At 46.5% G+C, this 18,752-nt stretch overlaps 1 protein-coding gene across 2 annotated transcripts in view; it reads right to left on the reverse strand.

The window, feature by feature from the left end:
* The window catches only part of LOC139597417 (ubiquitin carboxyl-terminal hydrolase 12-like), a 32,331-nt gene extending 14,284 nt beyond the window's left edge, over positions 1-18,047 (reverse strand). For both annotated transcript variants that reach the window (XM_071442749.1, XM_071442750.1), the window contains exons 1-2: positions 17,933-18,047; positions 3,168-3,248 (exon numbers count right to left, since the gene is read on the reverse strand). In XM_071442749.1, coding sequence (XP_071298850.1) covers positions 3,168-3,248; positions 17,933-17,980 — 129 coding nt within the window. In that variant the 5' untranslated portion in view covers positions 17,981-18,047. The remainder of the gene's footprint in view (positions 1-3,167; positions 3,249-17,932) is intronic.
* Positions 18,048-18,752: the final 705 nt, after the last annotated feature.

Here is an 18,752-nt window from a genome sequence, read left to right on the forward strand (position 1 = left end):
GAAATACTGGTTGGAGTAAGGGGAAACACTGGCTGGGATGGGGGGAAACACTGGTTCAAATAGGGGGAAACACTGCCTGGAATGGGGGGAAACACTGCCTGGAATGGGGGGAAACACTGCCTGGAATGGGGGGAAACACTGCCTGGAATGGGGGGAAACACTGCCTGGAATGGAGGGGAAACACTGCCTGGAATGGAGGGGAAACACTGCCTGGAATGGAGGGGAAACACTGCCTGGAATGGGGGGAATACACTGCCTGGAATGGGGGGAATGGGGGAAAACTCTGCTTGGAATGGGGGGAAACACTGCCTGGAATGGGGGGGAAACACTGCCTGGAATGGGGGGGAAACACTGCCTGGAATGGGGGGGAAACACTGCCTGGAATGGGGGGGAAACACTGCCTGGAATGGGGGGGAAACACTGCCTGGAATGGGGGGGAAACACTGCCTGGAATGGGGGGAATGGGGGAAAACTCTGCTTGGAATGGGGGGAAACACTGCCTGGAATGGGGGGAATGGGGGGAAACACTGCCTGGAATGGGGGGAATGGGGGGAAACACTGCCTGGAATGGGGGGAAAGGCTGAGCCTTGTGACAGCAAGGGTAGGGAGAGGAGACATCACTCACAGGATGCTGGGAATACACAGAAAAAGTAATTAAGGATTCAGCAAAGAATCAAAATTTGTGGAGACACAGAACAACTCATCATCCTGAGAGGGGAGAGCTAGCAAGGATACTAAATAAATCAATAAAAAATTCCACAGAGTATTTGAAGTTGGGAGGGACCCCTGAGGATCACTGAGTCCAACTCTAAAGTGAGCAACCCACACAGGGATCCAACCCACAGCCTTGGCATTACCAGCACCCTGCTCTGACCAACTGAGCCAATCCCAGGAGCAAGACCTACTATAAATTAATAACAAAACCAATATTTCCTGCTTGTAACACAATGTTTTGAGCAGCACACGATGCAGGGCATGCCCAGAGCAGCTGTTTGGCCTGTGTGCAGGCAGTGTCAGGCACAGATAAGGCCTTGCAGAGGCTGCTCCCCCTGGCTGAGCAAGGAGGACACCAGGATATCAGCTTATCACCCACAGCAACACAGCATGGCTTCAGAGCTGCTGCTCTGCAATCTACTGTGCTGCTGCTGCTGCTGCTTCAAAAAGGGACACAAATTCTGGGTTTTCAGGCCCCAGATATTTTGGTAACGAGGTTCTGCACCCCAAGAGCAACATATTTTAAATAAAGCAAAAAAACATAAAAATCTGTCTGTAGAGCAAACTGGTTTTAGGTGATACACTGAGACATAGTCACTGTTCACCCAAATTTGGGGTGTTTACTGCAGCAGAGTGGTTTCAAGGTAATAATCACTTTGACTGAAACAGAAAAGGAACAGCTTCATTCATACAGCTCTAAAGGTCACAGATTATAGCTCCAGTTACATTGATTTATACCATATGCAAACAACAGGGAACAACAGCTGAAACTTATTGACACGAGGAAAATATATATGGAAACTAAACAAACACATGAATTAGGAGAGAGAATCACTCACATGCTTGTTAGTGACCTAGAAAAACAAAGAATCATCATGCTAAATAAATCTGCACACAACACAAAATAGCCATCCTAATTCTGACAGCTTATTTGAAGATAGGAGCTTCTTAAAATGAAAATTGAGATGAAATTCTGGAATGACACCATTGTTCCATCCCTCTTAGGTTTTAGTAAATATAAACTATTTTAAGTTTCCCACATATTCTGCAGTGGCTTTAGATACAGTTTAACGGAGTCAGGTTGCTTTAACTCATTGATCCAAAAATTAAATAACTATTTATAAAATATACTATATTATATATATAAAATACACTATATTATATAAAATATACTGAAATACTATACTATAAATAATTAAATAACTATTCAACCCAAAGTTTTGGCCTCCATTGCCCACGAGTTCAACACCTGATTGTATTTGCAGTGCAATCACACATTTAACAGCACTGATGCTGAAGCCATGGAATTGTCCTCTTTAAAATGCTCCAATTAATTCCAAATCATGAAAGAACCAGAAATAACTTCAGAAAAAGCTCAGCAGAACAACAGTGTGGAAACACCACCCTCAAGAACCCAGTTGCATGCAATGAAGCACAACAATGTTAGTCATGTTTTGTCCTTCAAACCAGAGAATGGATGGGGTTCTAATAATTCTGGTTATTTTTAGGATGCTGTTTTTCCTCCTCACTCCATTCAATGCTCTGCTATTTCTGTCACAATTCCATTTTTGCCATTCTGGTGCAAACCTCAGCAGCTCTGGAATGGCCACCAACACCCCACGTAGGGAACAGAATTCTGGGTGTGTGAAACATAAACTGCTAGAAACCCACACAGAGTCAATTAACTGGGTCTCTAATGAGCTCAATAAATACTCTTTAGTTGGCCTTACTTGGTGTGTGAAGACATGGAGCATCTCCCAGCTCTCAACACAACCCTGACGACCAGAACACAGCAATAATTGTTTCTAGTGAGTTCTGCCAAAATTGCATTTTCCCATCATGAATAGGATGCCACAGAACCACTGCTGCTCTGAACTCACCAGGATCAACATCCTCTGCACAGCTCTGCTGCCCCACAGCCACACAAACTGCAAAAATTCAGCTTTTTGGAGGGTTCATGGCTACACCAAAACTCCAGAAGGAGTATTACGACACGAAGGAAATATCCACCCAGTCCATGTCATTCATCTCCTGCACAAAACTTCCACTCCTCCCACGAGAGGGATGTTTTTAGAACTAAAAAGTAACACATTTTAATTTTAAAGCCTCCCCTGCACTGCAGCATCAGTGGAAAATCTGATCTGGAACAGCATATGAACAATGGACACACTTGATTATTTCCAATTTTCCAGCGAAATATTAAAATCTTAGAATTAAAAATGTAGTGGAGGAGGAAGAGTTCTCTCAGAGACTTTACAAGAAATACATTTCTTTTTCTGTGTTTCAGATGAAATGCTGTCTTGGTTAATAATCACACTGCAGGATGTGGTGTCTGTGCTCAGTCCCACTCCAAGTGAGAAGTTTCATCCATCAAGTTCTGAGAGAATCCTGGTAAGCTCCAAATTAGGATGTGAATGAAAACCCAGCATTTTAAGCATACAAAATTCACTTACATTGACCAAGCCAAAATAATGCTCATTCACAGGGAACTGCTCAGGACCAATCTCTTTCTCCAAAGCAGAGGCATTGGCGCCCTACAAAAAACAATATTTATGTTAGGGAAAATAGAAATTTCCTAAAAAACTCCCAAAGCTTAGGAAACAATTTCCTTCCACTGAAAATCAGTATTTTGTCAGAATTAAATGAATGTGAAGCTTTATTATCATAAATGTACCAAGATGTCATTTAAAATCTCAACTCCCTCAGCCAAAATTAGTAATCTGATCTACCAGAAAGGTTTGCTACATTTGAGTTTCTTTAGAAATTATCCCAATTAACTGTTCTCACTTAAAACACCAGGTTGGCCACAGTGATCTAGAAACAGCAACTTAATTTAGTCAAGAATGCACTGTAAAAATAAACTTATCCTGTCTTTTTCTAGCTTTATTTTGCAAAATACTACGGACAAATGAAGATTTTTATTACAAATCCCCAGAAAAATGGAAGGAAAGTTTTACCACAGATCACCTGAAAGTGCTGTGGCTTGGTTACCTTTCATTTCAAGGTGATGTGTGAAGCTCACAGTGCATTTTGACACTCCCTGAGTTTCCAGCAGTACAATGAGGGTGGAATTTGCTGGTTTAGATACAACTGAAAACCACCACTGCTCTTATTTGGTACATAAAGCAACAACTAAAGCATTCCAATGCTTTATTTTTAATTTTAACTTGCTCCACTTCATATTCAAAGTGGTTTCTTCATCTCTTTCTGTTTTCAATCCACCAGCCCCTTATGGATGGCAATATCTGGGGTTTGGTTCCTTCCCTCATTCCTCTTCACCTTGTTCTTTAATGCTTCTTGCTGATGCTCCAACATTCCTGGGCTCCTTTGTGCAGAATCCAAACACTTTGGATTCCTAATTCTGTTTTAAATGCCCAAGTGACTCCAATTCTAACCTTGCCCAAACAGAAATCCTCCTGCACAGGTGAGCCACCTTCAGACACCTCAGAAAAACATTCAACCAAACATTACAGTCCAGCAAAATTCAATTTATTTCTTCCCCTGAAGCTACCAATGCTTTTCAATTGCTCAACAAACATTTCCACCAGCTCCCTATTAATATAAACCACAAGCAAGTAAGGACAGTTCCATCCAGATTGTTTTTAACAAAGAAATAACTAAAAATTTCCTAAAAACCAGGAGAGAAACCAAGAAACAATTCTGGTTTCTGCTTTAACAGCTGTAGTTGGATGTCTCCCATCAGATTCCCAGTGAGTTCCATTTCTCAAAGCAGATAAAAGGAGGCAGGCCCAGAACTGGGTACTCCAAACCCCACCCAACATTGCCAGGGTGCTGACAGATTTACAAGCAGAGTCTGCTCAAGCAGCAATTACACACAGCATTTCTGAGGCATCAGTGCCAGTTCAGGCAGCTCCTCTCATTTGTTTCCTTGCAGCCATTCCCTGCTTCCAAGGAGCTCTTTTTCCTCCAATATCTGCCCTCAATAAAACCCAAATCAAACCTAAAATGAAAGGAGAACCATCAGCGAGGAGGATTTGCTGCCAGGGGTCTCTCCTGGGCTACCTCAGCTCTCCACTTCTCTGCTCTGATCCACACTGCCTTTGGGAAATGCTGTAAAATTCAAAATTCAAAATTTCCAAAATTCATGGAAACGCACAGGAGGGGAAAATTCTGGAATTTTCAGCCTGGAAATCAGAACTGGCTCCTGCTGAGGTTGTTTTGCTCTTCCATGCTGCATGTCTGGAGATTAGGAAAGGAGGATTTGTAAACCCTGAGAGCTTGTGAAGTTCAGTTTCAATGTCTCTGGAGGTTCCTCACCCCCTCCATGATCTCCAGTATTTTATTAGGAGAAAAGCCCATTAAAGGAGGTACCAAACCTCCAAAACCAGTGAAACCTGAGAGCCCAAATGATCCAGCTGGAAAGCAGCACATGGAATAAGTATCTGTACAAACAAATAAAACCATAAGAATGGTTTTATTCAAAATGTAATTTTGAATAAAGCTATGATATAAAGAATTGAATAACCTGCCATAAACTAGGGTTGTCAACCAAGCCACCAACTTGTATCCATTTAACCTGACAGGTCACAGGTGAATTTTTTCCCAAGTGTTTCCTTGTATGCATTGCCCAAACTTTATAAATTTGGGTAAATTAACTGCAGAGGCATATTAAAAAATTAAGGTTTCCTTAATATATTAATATTAATTATATTTAATGTTTTATTTACAATTGAAGTGGTGGATGCCTCATCCCTGGGAGTGTTCAAGGCCAGGCTGGAGCAACCTGGGATAGTGGAAGGTGTTCCTGCCCATGGAATGGGATGAGCTTTGAGGTCCCTTCCAACCCAAACAATTCTGGGATTCTGTGATGATTCTAAAGTTTCTTGCTAGAGAATATTTCGAATTCATAAAATCATAAAAAAAAAAAAACCAAAACAGGACTCAAAGCACTTGTGGGAGGAATAAAAAAAAAAAACAAAAAAAAAACCAGAGATGAATCATAAATAGCTCTGAAGATGCAAACTTGCAAATTAAATAGAGAAGAAGTTCCAGGAAATGCAGTGCCCAGTGTTCCATGGCAAAAGAACTCCCTTGCAGAATCACAGATGATTCATCACAGAGTCAATGTCCAGGAGAGCTGCACTGAACAAGGACATGGGGGAAATTCACTTTATGGGGAGGGCAGCACTTGGTCACGTTTGGGGTAAGGTCCAGAACTGCAGGCAAAGTCCAGCTCCTCCCAGTCAGGGATCTCTGCAACCCAATTAACAATCAGCAATTACCAATTAACCCAGTGCAGTGAAACCTGCTCCAGCCTGAGCCATGGCCTGCTGCAGTGAGGCTTTGCTGGCACATCCCTCTGCCCACCCCAGCTGGAAGATTCTTCCACCTGTCACAGATCACAGGAATAATTCCTCACCAGAAACAATCCACACTTCATCATTTTGGAAATAGAAAAATCACATTTTGTCCAGAATTAAAAATCTAACCAAAGTGGTAAGTGTACATAAGATGAAAATTAATTTTGTTATTTGGGGAATTAATTAAATTCTCCTCTTTGGGGTGCCACAGCCAAAGTGTTCTGCATCTTGTGGTACTTTGCACACCTAAACCCACCAGAAAATTAATACAGTTTTGCTGAACTATGTGACATATTGTGGGAGCAACAAGAAATGCCATGAAAAAATCCCTCATCCATAGCAATAGAGTTTGCTTGGCATAAAACAGCTAAGCAAGAACACTAAAAACTAAAATACAGCTGAATGTAAAGATGAATGACTTCTCAGTGCTAGTGCAAGGCAAATAAATGAATGTTTTACCAACCCCAGAGTACCTCCCTAACTTCTGGGAGGTGCAAGGAAATCAAGGAAATGCTCCCCAGAGGCTGCTCTGCTTCAGGACCATCAAACTCAGCTCTGTGAGCAGGAATAAACCCAGATTTGTCCAACACACAGTTATCCCACGAGGAAAACTTCTCATTTAACCAGGTGGTAATAGTGATTGACTTCCAGCATGAGATGTGGATTTGGTCTTCCACAGTGGTGGGGAGGTGACAAGGGAAGTCTCAGCACTTGTAAGCAGAATTTTCCATTTTCTGGAAATTCCTGGATTTCAAGTGTTGTCTCAGAGCTCCCCTTTTCTGCTCACAGCCCACTCACAGAACTGGCTGTGCTTCCACAGCTCTGCAATTATCAGTCAAACAGGAAAATGAAAAACTGCCTGGCCCATCTCAACTATCACCACCTCAGCAGGAATACACACAGCTAAAAATGGCCAAGAAAACCCCCAAAGAACAACAATAAAATATTTCCTGTCACAGCTGCAGTCATTTTACTTTATGTATATCAGCTAATTAAAGAAGGCTCTATCCATGAACATTTTATGTCTGAAAAAACAAAGAACACCCTTAAAAATATCGAATATACCAAATATTGAAGTACCAAAAAACAGCACAGGGAATTGGTAATATTCAAGTTTTCCTCACTTTTTTATACCAACACAGTGAGGGACATCACACCAATATCTGGATTTAAAAATGCAAGAAAAGGCTGGATGTGGCACTCAGTGCTCTGGGCTGGTGACAAGGTGGGGACTGTCACATTGGACTCAATAATCCTGGAAGTCTTTTCCAACCTAAAGAATGCTGGGATTCTATCCCATGCTCAGAGCTGGATGAGATACAGAGAAAAGAGCATTGGGGTAAACGAATACCTACCCAGAGAACACTCAAGGCAAGTTCTGGTGAATTTTTTAAAGCAAAGGGATGTGAAAGGAGCAGTTTCAAACCCCCTTACCTGAGGGAGCTGTCTATCCAAGCCAAACTGAGGCAGTGATCCCCAGTACTCCTGAAATTTTAACTGAAAAAGCCATCAAATCCAGAAGAGAGATCTATCAACTCTTCCAGCCTGTAAGCTCTGAGTGATTTTTGCTCACTAGAGAAGACTTAAAGATTTCTTTCCAGTTCAATGCAACATGCAAGTGGAATAAATAATAGTAGACTTTTGTTTCTTAGCCACTGCAGCACCAAAAGTAGATCATAGAGAAGGATAATAGGCATTACTGCCTCTTCTTAGCAAAAAAGAAAAAAAAATCCTATTCCTGCAAAGAAAATGAGTATTTTGCATAGCCTAGATTTAATTGATTTCAGAAACTGGAAATGTATCAAGCAACAGGGGCTTCAATACTTGGTGACCTTAAACTTACTGGATTTGTAATTATTCTTACAGACAAAAGCTCAGAGTTTGCATTCACTTATCTGCCAGGAATCAGAGGAGTGCTCAGTTCTGTCTGTATTATATTGAATTAGCTTTATGGCAGAAATTGCAATCAGGCAAGAGTTGAAGAGTTTGGGTGAAGCTGTGGATGAATAAAAGCTGGGAGTGATTAAGAACAACCCCACAGCTCAGAACAGGAACTGCTGTCAGCTGAGAATTCCACATTTCCAGCATCCTCGTGGTTCCTGCTTCAAGTCAGAGCCTCTTTCCTTCTCAGCAATATGAGTTTCACTGAGTTGCAGTGAAATCTTGATCCACCACAAACCCTGGCTGACAATTAGTGCACTGTTATTACAGAGTACCCATTTTTTACCCTGAATTCACACTTTCCCACTTGGCTGCAATCCCCATTTCCATTCCCAATTATCTGCTTTCTGTGCTCTGGGGGTAACTCTGCCCTTGTGGGGATGGTTAGAAAGGCAGAGAGAAGGGTGTGAGGAGACCTGAGCATGGAGCAGCTGCTGCTGCAGCTCCAGGGACAAAAAGGGACCAAAATTAGCACAACTCTGGGGCAGGACCCCCAGTGCTATTCTGAGCTCCTGTCAAAATAATCAGGTCAGTGCTGTGCTGCTGCTCAGCAAACAGTGAGCTGGAAAATGAGGGAAAAACCCACAAAGCAGGGAAGGAGTCAGGAGTGGGGAGATCCCACTGCCCTCAGAGTTCATGGCATTCACCCCTGACAAGTTCTGAGGGGCTCTAATTACACAGGTTTTGAATTGCCAGTGGGTTTAGAGCCATTCCATAACCACCACTGGCTCAATGTAATGACAAAAAATACTCAAGATGTCTTTGGTGTCATTAACAGACACAGAAATTCAGAAAGACTTGTCAAACAAATGCCCCATGAGGTTTTAATTGATGGTTTTTAACAGGGATGAAGCAGCTGCTTCAAGTACAAGGGAATTAACTGAAATGGTGAAGTCCTTCCAATCTTTTCAAAAATACAACTACAAACTTACAGTTTGGTCTTTTTTCAAAATTAATCCTGCCAAAATCTACAAGGAGTCTTTTTTTTTTTTTTGTTAAAGTCTGCTGTGTTTATTTTGGGCACTCCACTACTTTACATGGACACACATAAATGCACACACCCCAACAGATGCTCCATTTGCAGTTCATTTGTGGACAGTTGCAGACTGTCTGAAGAGAACTTTAAAAATCTGGATGTGTGTCCCAAAATTTCAGAAAATTTTCTATTTGTTCACTGTATCCTGTTGAAACTGCAGCTCTCCATGCTGGCCTCCACCCTTCAGCTGCTTCAGGCCTGTCTAAAACACACCCAAGACCAATCAATTCCATTAGCTCAAATTTAACTATCAATTTAAAGCCCTCTCCATAAATGCAAATTGGAAGATTCAGCCTTTCTTTAAGGATAATTACTATTATTTTAGCTCAGTACAAAATATTAATTTCAAATTACCTGATTTTTATGCATTTCTTTTTTTTTTGCAATGAATCTAATTCAGTTCAAGTGAAGGAATTAAAGGCTCATAACTCAGGGGATCTCTAACCTTTCCCTGCAGCTGGATGCACACCCAGGAGTTGTGTAGCATCACTGGAGTAAAAACCTGATGAAATAAAATCCCTGAGGATATTTGGCTTGGACTCCACACCATTCTAACTCCTGGACTGGAACCAGCTGCTTCCCACTGAGCACCTGCCTGCAAAAGACATTTTCCTTAAAGAAAGGCAAAAAAAGGGAAAAAACCGACAGGATTTCAGTGTCCAGAACATGCCTGGTGCACAAGTCTTGCTCTCTAATGACTCATTTGGATTTGAACAAATGAGAGGAGCAGAAGATTGAGGGTTTCAAGGAGCTGGGAAGCAGCTTTGAGGTTGTGCAGAAAGGCTCCCAGGGACACCATCGTGCAGCACTCCAGATTAGAGGAGCTGCTTAAACCAACTGCTGAGGAGTTGTTTTAAGAGTGAATAAACAAATCAAAACAAAAAAGGGAGGAAAAGAACAAGTAGGCCAAGCCAGAGCTACTTAAAACCTAAAAAAAAAAAAAAAAAAAAATTTTAAAAAGCTACTTTTGCAGCAAAGGAATCTGCATGAGCTGATGCAGAAGTCTGCCTGCACTTGCTGTATTTGCTGAGATAATAGTTCCAGCTTCAGGACTATTAAAATTACCCTGGGGGGAAGTGGAAATGGAGCCGATTGGGGTTGTAAACATAGATTGGATGTTGCTTTCCCCATCCTTTAAAACTCCTTGCCTGTTGAGCACTGAAGTCAGATAAAAAGAGTTGTCAGCTAGGTTTGAAAGGATCCCTTTTCACAGATCTGGGAAGGCTGTCTGTGTTCCAGGCATAACAAATTACTGTAAATTGAGCCCTGGATTGCAGCACTTTGCCTGCATAAGCACTCCAAACAAACTGATAATCCTGAAAGGAGCAGTGTCACAGACTATCCAGATTCCAAATGCCACGGAATCTCCCTCCTGGAAAGGCTGTGCCCATTTCCAGCAGGGAGCAGAGCTCACAGAGCACCCTGACTGCTGCCATGGCACCCAGAGAAACTCCAAAGTGCTGCATTTCCAAAGGAATTTCCTCCTAGGAAGCTTCATTGGAGTGGTTTAAATCAGTGAAGGCAGGGGGCTTTGGGAACTCCTCCAAGCACGTGTTTGTGCTGTGAGGAGCTGGTCCTGCAAGGTCCTGCAAGGTCCCACACTCCCAAAGGACAGCAGGGCCCAGCTCCTGGGAACCTCTCAGCTGATGCTCTGTGAGTGAGACAGCAAAGCCGGGCTCCAGGGAAAAAACACCTGGAAAGGATGCTGGGAAAAGGGCAGGAAAACCAGAACCACTGCTCAGGGTTGACCTTCGGCAGCAGCTCCTTCCCCGCCTCAGCCACTGCCTCCCACATCTCACTGCTCCCAGTGCATCCCAGTTCATCCCAGTGCATCCCAGTGTCCTCAGCCACTGCCTCCCACATCTCACTGCTCCCAGTGCATCCCAGTTCATCCCAGTGTCCTCAGCCACCGCCTCCCACATCTCACTGCTCCCAGTGCATCCCAGTGCATCCCAGTGTCCTCAGCCACTGCTCAGCCACTGCTTCCCACATCTCACTGCTCCCAGTGCATCCCAGTGTCCTCAGCCACTGCCTCCCACATCTCACTGCTCCCAGTGCATCCCAGTGCATCCCAGTGTCCTCAGCCACTGCTCAGCCACTGCCTCCCACATCTCACTGCTCCCAGTGCATCCCAGTCCATCCCAGTGTCCTCAGCCACTGCCTCCCACATCTCACTGCTCCCAGTGCATCCCAATCCATCCCAGTTCATCCCAGTGTCCTCAGCCACTGCTCAGCCACTGCCTCCCACATCTCACTGCTCCCAGTGCATCCCAGTGCATCCCAGTGTCCTCAGCCACTGCTCAGTCACTGCCTCCCAGTGCATCCCAGTCCATCCCAGTGTCCTCAGCCATTGCCTCCCACATCTCACTGCTCCCAGTGCATCCCAGTGCATCCCAGTTCATCCCAGTGTCCTCAGCCACTGCCTCCCACATCTCACTGCTCCCAGTTCATCCCAGTGTCCTCAGCCACTGCTTCCCACATCACCACTGCTCCCAGTCCATCCCAGTGCATCCCAGTGTCCTCAGCCACTGCTTCCCACATCACCACTGCTCCCAGTCCATCCCAGTGCATCCCAGTGTCCTCAGCCACTGCCTCCCACATCACCACTGCTCCCAGTCCATCCCAGTTCACCCCAGGTCCTCAGCCACTGCCTCCCACACCAGCACTGCTCCCAGTCCATCCCAGTTTCCTCAGTCACTGCCTCCCACACCAGCACTGCTCCCAGTGCATCCCAGTCTATCCCAGTTTCCTCAGTCACTGTCTCCCACACCAGCACTGCTCCCAGTCCATCCCAGTCTATCCCAGTTTCCTCAGTCACTGCCTCCCACACCAGCACTGCTCCCAGTCCATCCCAGTTTCCTCAGTCACTGTCTCCCACACCAGCACTGCTCCCAGTCCATCCCAGTCCATCCCAGTGTCCTCAGCCACTGCCTCCCACATCACCACTGCTCCCAGTTCGTCCCAGTTTCCTCAGTCACTGTCTCCCACACCAGCACTGCTCCCAGCTCATCCCCCTGATTTCTCCACCCCAAGACTCCTGGTGCCCTTGTGGTACTGCAGTGACCCAGTAACACACTTAGGAGAGGAGGCTTTGCCAGCTCAGTTCTCAGGGATTCTGCAGCTCCCCGAGAGAACAAACACAAACAGCTCCCAGCTGTGCAAGGCCCAGTGTTTACCAGCATTGTTCTTTTGTGAGCTGGCAGGGAGATTTTATCAGGAGCCTCACACATCAAACAGGGCAGGGACAATGCAGTGGAGGGTGAGGAAGTGGATGCTGAGGGAGAGCAAAGATTTATAAATAGGTTAATATTTCATTTATAACTTCAGCTATTACACAGGCACAGAGCTGTAAAACTCAGCTGTGAGACCAATCAATGGATCTGAATGGGGAGATATATTCACAACTCAGTGTGTGAGAGGTTAAGTGGATAAATCATGGAATAGTTTAGATTGGAAGGGACCTTAGAGCTCATCCACTGCCACCCCCTGCCAGGGTGGGACACCTTCCCCTGTCCCAGGCTGCTCCAAGCCCTGTCCAGCCTGGCCTTGGGCACTGCCAGGGATCCAGGGGCAGCCACAGCTGCTCTGGGCACCCTGTGCCAGTGCTTTACCACCCTTAAGGGAAAAAAATTCCATCCTTTCTTGTCTAAATTAACCCACTTTTAGTTTAAAACCATTCCCTCCTGTCCTTTCACAACAAAGTTTCTCCCCATCTGTTTTACAAGCCCACTTTCAGTACTCACTATAAAAGGAGCTGAAAATAGAAAATACAACATACAAACAAACCATAATGATGCACAGTGCTGCCCTTTATTTTGGCAGCAAGTGCAGGAATCCCCCAAACTGACATCTGCTGGAGCAAGCACTGAAAGCCATTTCTTTTTTAATGGCAACAAGACAGCAAGTGATGTGCATGTAAACACATGAATTCCAAGGCAATAAAAGCATTTTCTCTAAATCCTGATTAAAGAACCAAACAGCAGAGATTCAACAACAGAGCACATCTTGAACAAGCTACACTCTGGTATTTTTGCATCCTTCCCCAGGTATTCACACTTCATTTTTACACGGTAGCAGCTCTGAAGCAGAAGTCCTCTAATAAAATCAGTGTCTACTTTGAACAAATGACCCATGGAGTGATCAGTTTCCCCAACTCCATGGCACAACACAGCTGGGATCTCTCATGATCTCTCATTTTCCTGAGAGAAATGTCATTAAAGAATGACATTTTAAAAGTTTATAGACAATCAAAGCAGGCACCAGAACAGCACAAAAGCTCCTTCAGGTGTTCAGGACTGTCGCTATAGGACACAAAGGAACACACGCTCACACCGTTCTCAAGGTGAAAGAGGAAAAAAAAGGGCAGTTTATTTTCTGACTCCAACATTTATAGTTTTCCAAAAGTGACAGTGGATTGGAGGGTGACAGTGGCACCTCTCCAATGCCACTGGTTAAACTAACAGTCTATCAACTCTCTCCTCCTCCATAAAAGAATGCAAAACAATAAGTTATTTACAGAAAGTGTGTGAGAAAATTCACTACAAGAATGTCAACATCAGAAGGCTTAGAAAATCTTAAAAACTCAAAGTGACACAGGACTCCTGTAAAATCCCAAAGCTTGTTCCAAGAGAACCTGGGTGGTCCAACCTGAACTGCAGCCTCCTTTGCTTCCAGCCCCAAACTGTCAGAAGCCCCAGATCTGCAGCAATAAACACCCATCACACACAGCATGTGGGAAAACCTTGATGTGACCTCCTCCCTGATTTGCAAAGGGTTATGTAGTTCTTTTCCCCCTAAAACAATTATTCTCAGTTATTCTGGCTTTTAAGTGCAAAGATGAATATTTGGTTTCTTTCAGCTTAACAAGTCAGTCAAGAAGCAGAGCACTGCTGGAGACACAAATCTGCTTAGCCAGCTCTACACTCCCTTCTGCCAGTGATAAAAATAAAAGCTATAAATGTTAATTCTCTGATAGAGCCACACCAAAGTCCTACAGCTACAGGTGACAGCAGGGAGGTGACATTCCACACCAGGGACACCACAGCTCTGCTTGAGCTGCCCAGTGTAAATTATTCAGGTGGCAAATGGAAATGTGGCACTTATAAATGCTGCAGCCAGCTCCCCTCCAGCACTGAAGGCAATAATTATGCCCTGATTCAGAGTGTGTAAGACTACCCCCAATTTGTAGCCTGGATTGGAGTTCTTCAGGCATGTCCTACTGGTTTGACCAACAATTAGACATGAACCCAGGGGAAGTGGCCCTAATTGCCTACAAGAAACAATATTCTGCTCACAGCTTACTACAGACTGCTCACAAGCTGCCAGAGAGGAAAAGCCCAGCTCTGGGCTTTGCACCTTGCTCCCTTCTCAAGTTCTGGTGTCCTCTTCCAGAAGTCCTGTCAATTCATCAAAACCCTCAAGTTCTGACTCAGAAACTCAGTTCTACAACTGCCTCAGAGCACAGAAAATACATCCTGGGTCAGAGGATGCAGTCAGACCCAAGGAACTCTGCCCTCCTCACTCTCCTCAGCCAAGAGAGAATTCCCACCTTGTCCTAGGCTGACATGTGGCCCACGTTGGGTGACTCACTCCTCCCCATTCCTGCTCCTGGACTGTGCTGGCTGTGGAGGGACAGACAGTGGGACAGAGCTCTCCTTTGCTTTTAGTGAGTTTTAGCTTGCTGAGGCAAGGAAGTTCCCTGGACTGTGGGGTTTTTCCACTTTTCTCCAAGGAGGAATTTTCTCCTGGACTGGTTGGGGGGAGGGGCTGATTGAATCTGCTTTCCTAGAGGAGCCCTTTGGGGGTTCTCTCCCAAATCTGCCCTGAACCAGGACACACCTGCTCACCCCAGACCCACAGACCCCCCTTTGAACACTTCTGAAACAGCAACTGTAGATTTTTTAAGCAAAATGCCTCAGCAGTGCTCTCTGTTTCCACCTCTGCAGCCATTTCCCTCAATCCTGCAAACAGAAGGAAAAGCCCCCAAAGCCCAGAGCAGAGGGAAGGGCTGGGACACAAAGCTGGTGCCAGGGAGGCAGAGCTGGGGCAGTGGCTCCTGGCCATGGCTGTGCTTCCCACGTGGTGCCACAGCCTCCCCAAGCCATGAATCACATCCCAGGGAACAACCCCTGCTCCCTCCCAGCTCCCAGCCCTGGCCAGGCTGGAGCTGCCACAGGGATGTGATGGAACTGAGGCCTTGGAAGGCTGAGCTGAGCAGAGGCTGGACAGAGCTAAAGAATAAAGCAGGGATTTATTAAAAGCATCTCCTCAATGGATGCACCTTGGGCAGCACGAGAGCCCAGCCAGGGCTGCACCCAAGATGAACCAAAATGGTCACAAAAATCCCTGACTGGTCATGGGGTCTGTCCCTGGGATCAGTTCTGCTCCATTTGCATCTTGCAGTTCATTGTCCCATTCCAGCTTTAGCCCATGCAGTCCCATCCTTGTTTTTCTCTCTCCAGCCCACGGGGTTTGTGCTCTTGGGCTGAGATTTGGGTCATTTGTCCTTGGTCCCAGCTGGAGCAGGAATTGTTTTGTATCCCTGCGCTCACCATCCCATAATATGAAGCCCAGACCCACACACTGAAGCAGCACAGAACCTGAAAAATAGAAAAGCTCAAACCTGAGGCATCAAAACCCTGGAAAAGGGACAGTGCTCCCAGCAAGGAAATGCCACCACCCTGAGGCACAGCAGAGCTGATCCATGGGCAAGTGATTTCAGGGAGGGGGAGATGATCCAAGTTCAACCTCATTACTGGCTGGAATGAGCTCAAGCTTGGAATTTCATTTTTAAAGAGACATTGGAGAGGAATGGAGTGGCTGAGAAGCACTCAGGAACAGCAGTCCCTGTGATGCTGAAGAGTCTGACCATGTCACAAACCTGGGTTTCAATGTTCCAGCCTGGAGCACAGATGATGACTGGAAATGCTGGTAAAAACTGCATATTTTACTAAAAAAATATGTAAAGTTCTGTACAATCACTACAGTTTAGCATAGTCCTGAAGAAAGCAGCTCCCAAAGGAGCTTTGTTCATGTATTTCAATGTTTTTAAAAAGAAGGCTCAGCTTTTTCATCTACCTTTATGACAAACCAAACAGTATTTTTACTTGCTGGGCATGCAAATAAACTGATCTAGTTCTAAAATACAGCACCCAGACCTTAATTTCCTGGGCTAGATGAGGGAATAAATGTTAATATTGACAGTAAGTTTAGCCAAGCTACACATGCACCTAAAACACTGATGCTGACAGATGCCACAGCATTTGATTAAATCATTAATTAAGAAATTTGGAAGCCAGTTTCATGCAATTATTAAGTGCTACTAGCACTGCTTTAGGATTTCTGCACAGAACTGAAACAGCAAATTCTCCACTTGAAACACAATGGGGAGAATCTGCCTCCCTAGAGCTGCTGCAGTTCTTGGAAAAGAACTCCCAGAACCTCAGGAGGGGAATGGGAAGAACCTGCCCAGCTTCCATCCAGCATCCCAAGCAAAATCAGGAGCAAAAATGCCAAAATCCCACAGGGATGTGCTCAGGTGTGGCTGCACAGTCCAGGGACATGCTCTGCCTTCCCTCTGCCCTCTCAGTCCCAGACTCAGCCAGCTGCTCTCAGGAATGCACCCAAAATATTCCAGGGACTGAGTCAATCTCTGCCTCTGGGTGCAGAACTCCTCAGCAAATTCCTGACTCACCTCTCATGGCCCTCATCTCACTGGGTCTGTGATGGCAATTAAAAAATACAAATTATGCAGAAAAAAAACCCCATTTGGTGAGATTAGGGAAGGAGAAAGTCCTGGGAAGTCTTTTCCCAAAGACTTCCAGGGAGGTCTCCATGGCCAGGGATTTGAAAAGCAAAGATTAATGTTTGAAAAGCAAAGATTAATGTCTCCTGTTAGGGGTGTGAGGCTGCAAATCCCCAGTTTGGAGCTGAGCATTTTGGTCAGTTTGTACTGGCTCAGTTCAGCTGGGCCTGGACTTACACTGGGAGGCAGCACCTGCATGGAACAGTAGGAAAATCCTGCTCCTGTCCCACACAGGTGAAAACAGAGCCAGTGAACTGGTGTGGAGGCTGCAGAGGGGAGCTGAGCAATGAAAAGGTGGGATTGTGAACACCAAACTGCTCCAGTGGGCACCCCCGGGCCGCTGCCCTGCTGGCTCTGGGAGCTGCAGCCGGGGCTGGGAGCACGGAGCTCCTCCCAGAAGGTTCTCTGGGCACAGCTCGGCTGTTCCACGGCCGGGCTCAGGTATTTCAGCCGCGCTCAGCGCCAGCCCGGCCACTCCAGGCTCTATTTACACAGCAGCGGAGCTTCATTAAAAATTCTGCATAATCATGCAATTACCAGCCGGCCTCTCTCGCTGGCGGCAGGGACGGTCCCGGTACACGCATGCACGTGGAGCGACTGCAGAGCTTTGACAAACGAGTAGAACGAGCTTTAAAATGAGCTCAGTTATCACAACAACCCACTGCGACCCGGGCACAAGGCCAATTAATGCTCGATAATTCCTTTTCTCTGCGAAAGGCAGCACCCACCGGCCCGAAAAACATTTCAGAGCACGGGCGGCGGCAGACACACCCACCGGGAGCGCCGGGTTCGCGTTCCTGCCGAGCCTCCAGCACCTTTCCCACCGGGATTTCAGCCCGATTATCCCAAACCCCTGCGAGCCCCGGCCAGGCCGGCACCCGCGCTCAGCCCGGCCGCGGCTCCCCGCGCTCCGCTCGCCCTGCCCCGGCACAGCCGCTCCGCTCCGGCCCCTCAGAGCCCGGAGCCGGCGGCGGGGCCTCCCGCAGCGATGGCTCTGAACTGCCCGCACGGCGCCGGGGCGCGGAGCGCGGGCTCTCCCCGCCGCTGAGCGCGGGGCACAAGGCCGGGAGCCCCTGAGGAGCGGCGGCGCGGGCCGGGCGGCCCGAGGGCTCTCACCATGGTACAGACGGCGGCGAGTCTCCGCACCGTCACCAGCGCCTCCATCCGCCCCCGGCCGCCGCCATCTTGGGCCGCGACTGACAGCGCCAGCTGCGCACCCGATAACCGGCCCGGCCCGTGCGCCGCTGAAACCGCGCCGCCTGCGCCGCGCAACCAGCGTTCCGAGGCGTGCTCGGTCCGGGGGGACCGGCTGGGGAATGGGAATGGGAATGGGATTGGAAATGGGATCGGGAATGGGGAATGAGAATGGGGAATGAGAATGGGAATGGGAACGGGAATGGGGAATGGGAATGGGAATGGGATTGGAAATGGGAATGGGAATGGGATCGGGAATGGGGAATGAGAATGGGAATGGGAACGGGAATGGGGAATTGGAATGGGAATGGGATTGGGAATGGGAACAGGAATGGGAATGGAACGGGATGGGAGTGGGAATGAGAATGGGAATGGGAATGGGGAATGGGATCGGGAATGGGAATGGGGAATGAGAATGGGATTGGGAATGGGAATGGGAACAGGAATGGGAATGGAACGGGATGGGAGTGGGAATAGGAATGGGAACAGGAATGGGAATGGAACGGGATGGGAGTGGGAATAGGAATGGGAATGGGATCAGGAATAGGATCGGGAATGGGAATGGGAATGGAGATGGGGATGGGATCAGGAATGGGAATGGGAACAGGGATGGGGATGGGAGTAGAAATGGGAACGGGAATGGGAATGGGAACAGAAATGGGAATGGGATCAGGAATGGGAACGGGATTGGGAATGGGAACAGGAATGGGAATGGGAACGGGAATGGGAATGAAGATGGGGA

Source organism: Agelaius tricolor, unplaced genomic scaffold, assembly GCF_023055355.1.
Source record: "Agelaius tricolor isolate 1412-34295 unplaced genomic scaffold, bAgeTri1.0.p SCAF_17, whole genome shotgun sequence".
NCBI classification, from domain to species: domain Eukaryota; kingdom Metazoa; phylum Chordata; class Aves; order Passeriformes; family Icteridae; genus Agelaius; species Agelaius tricolor.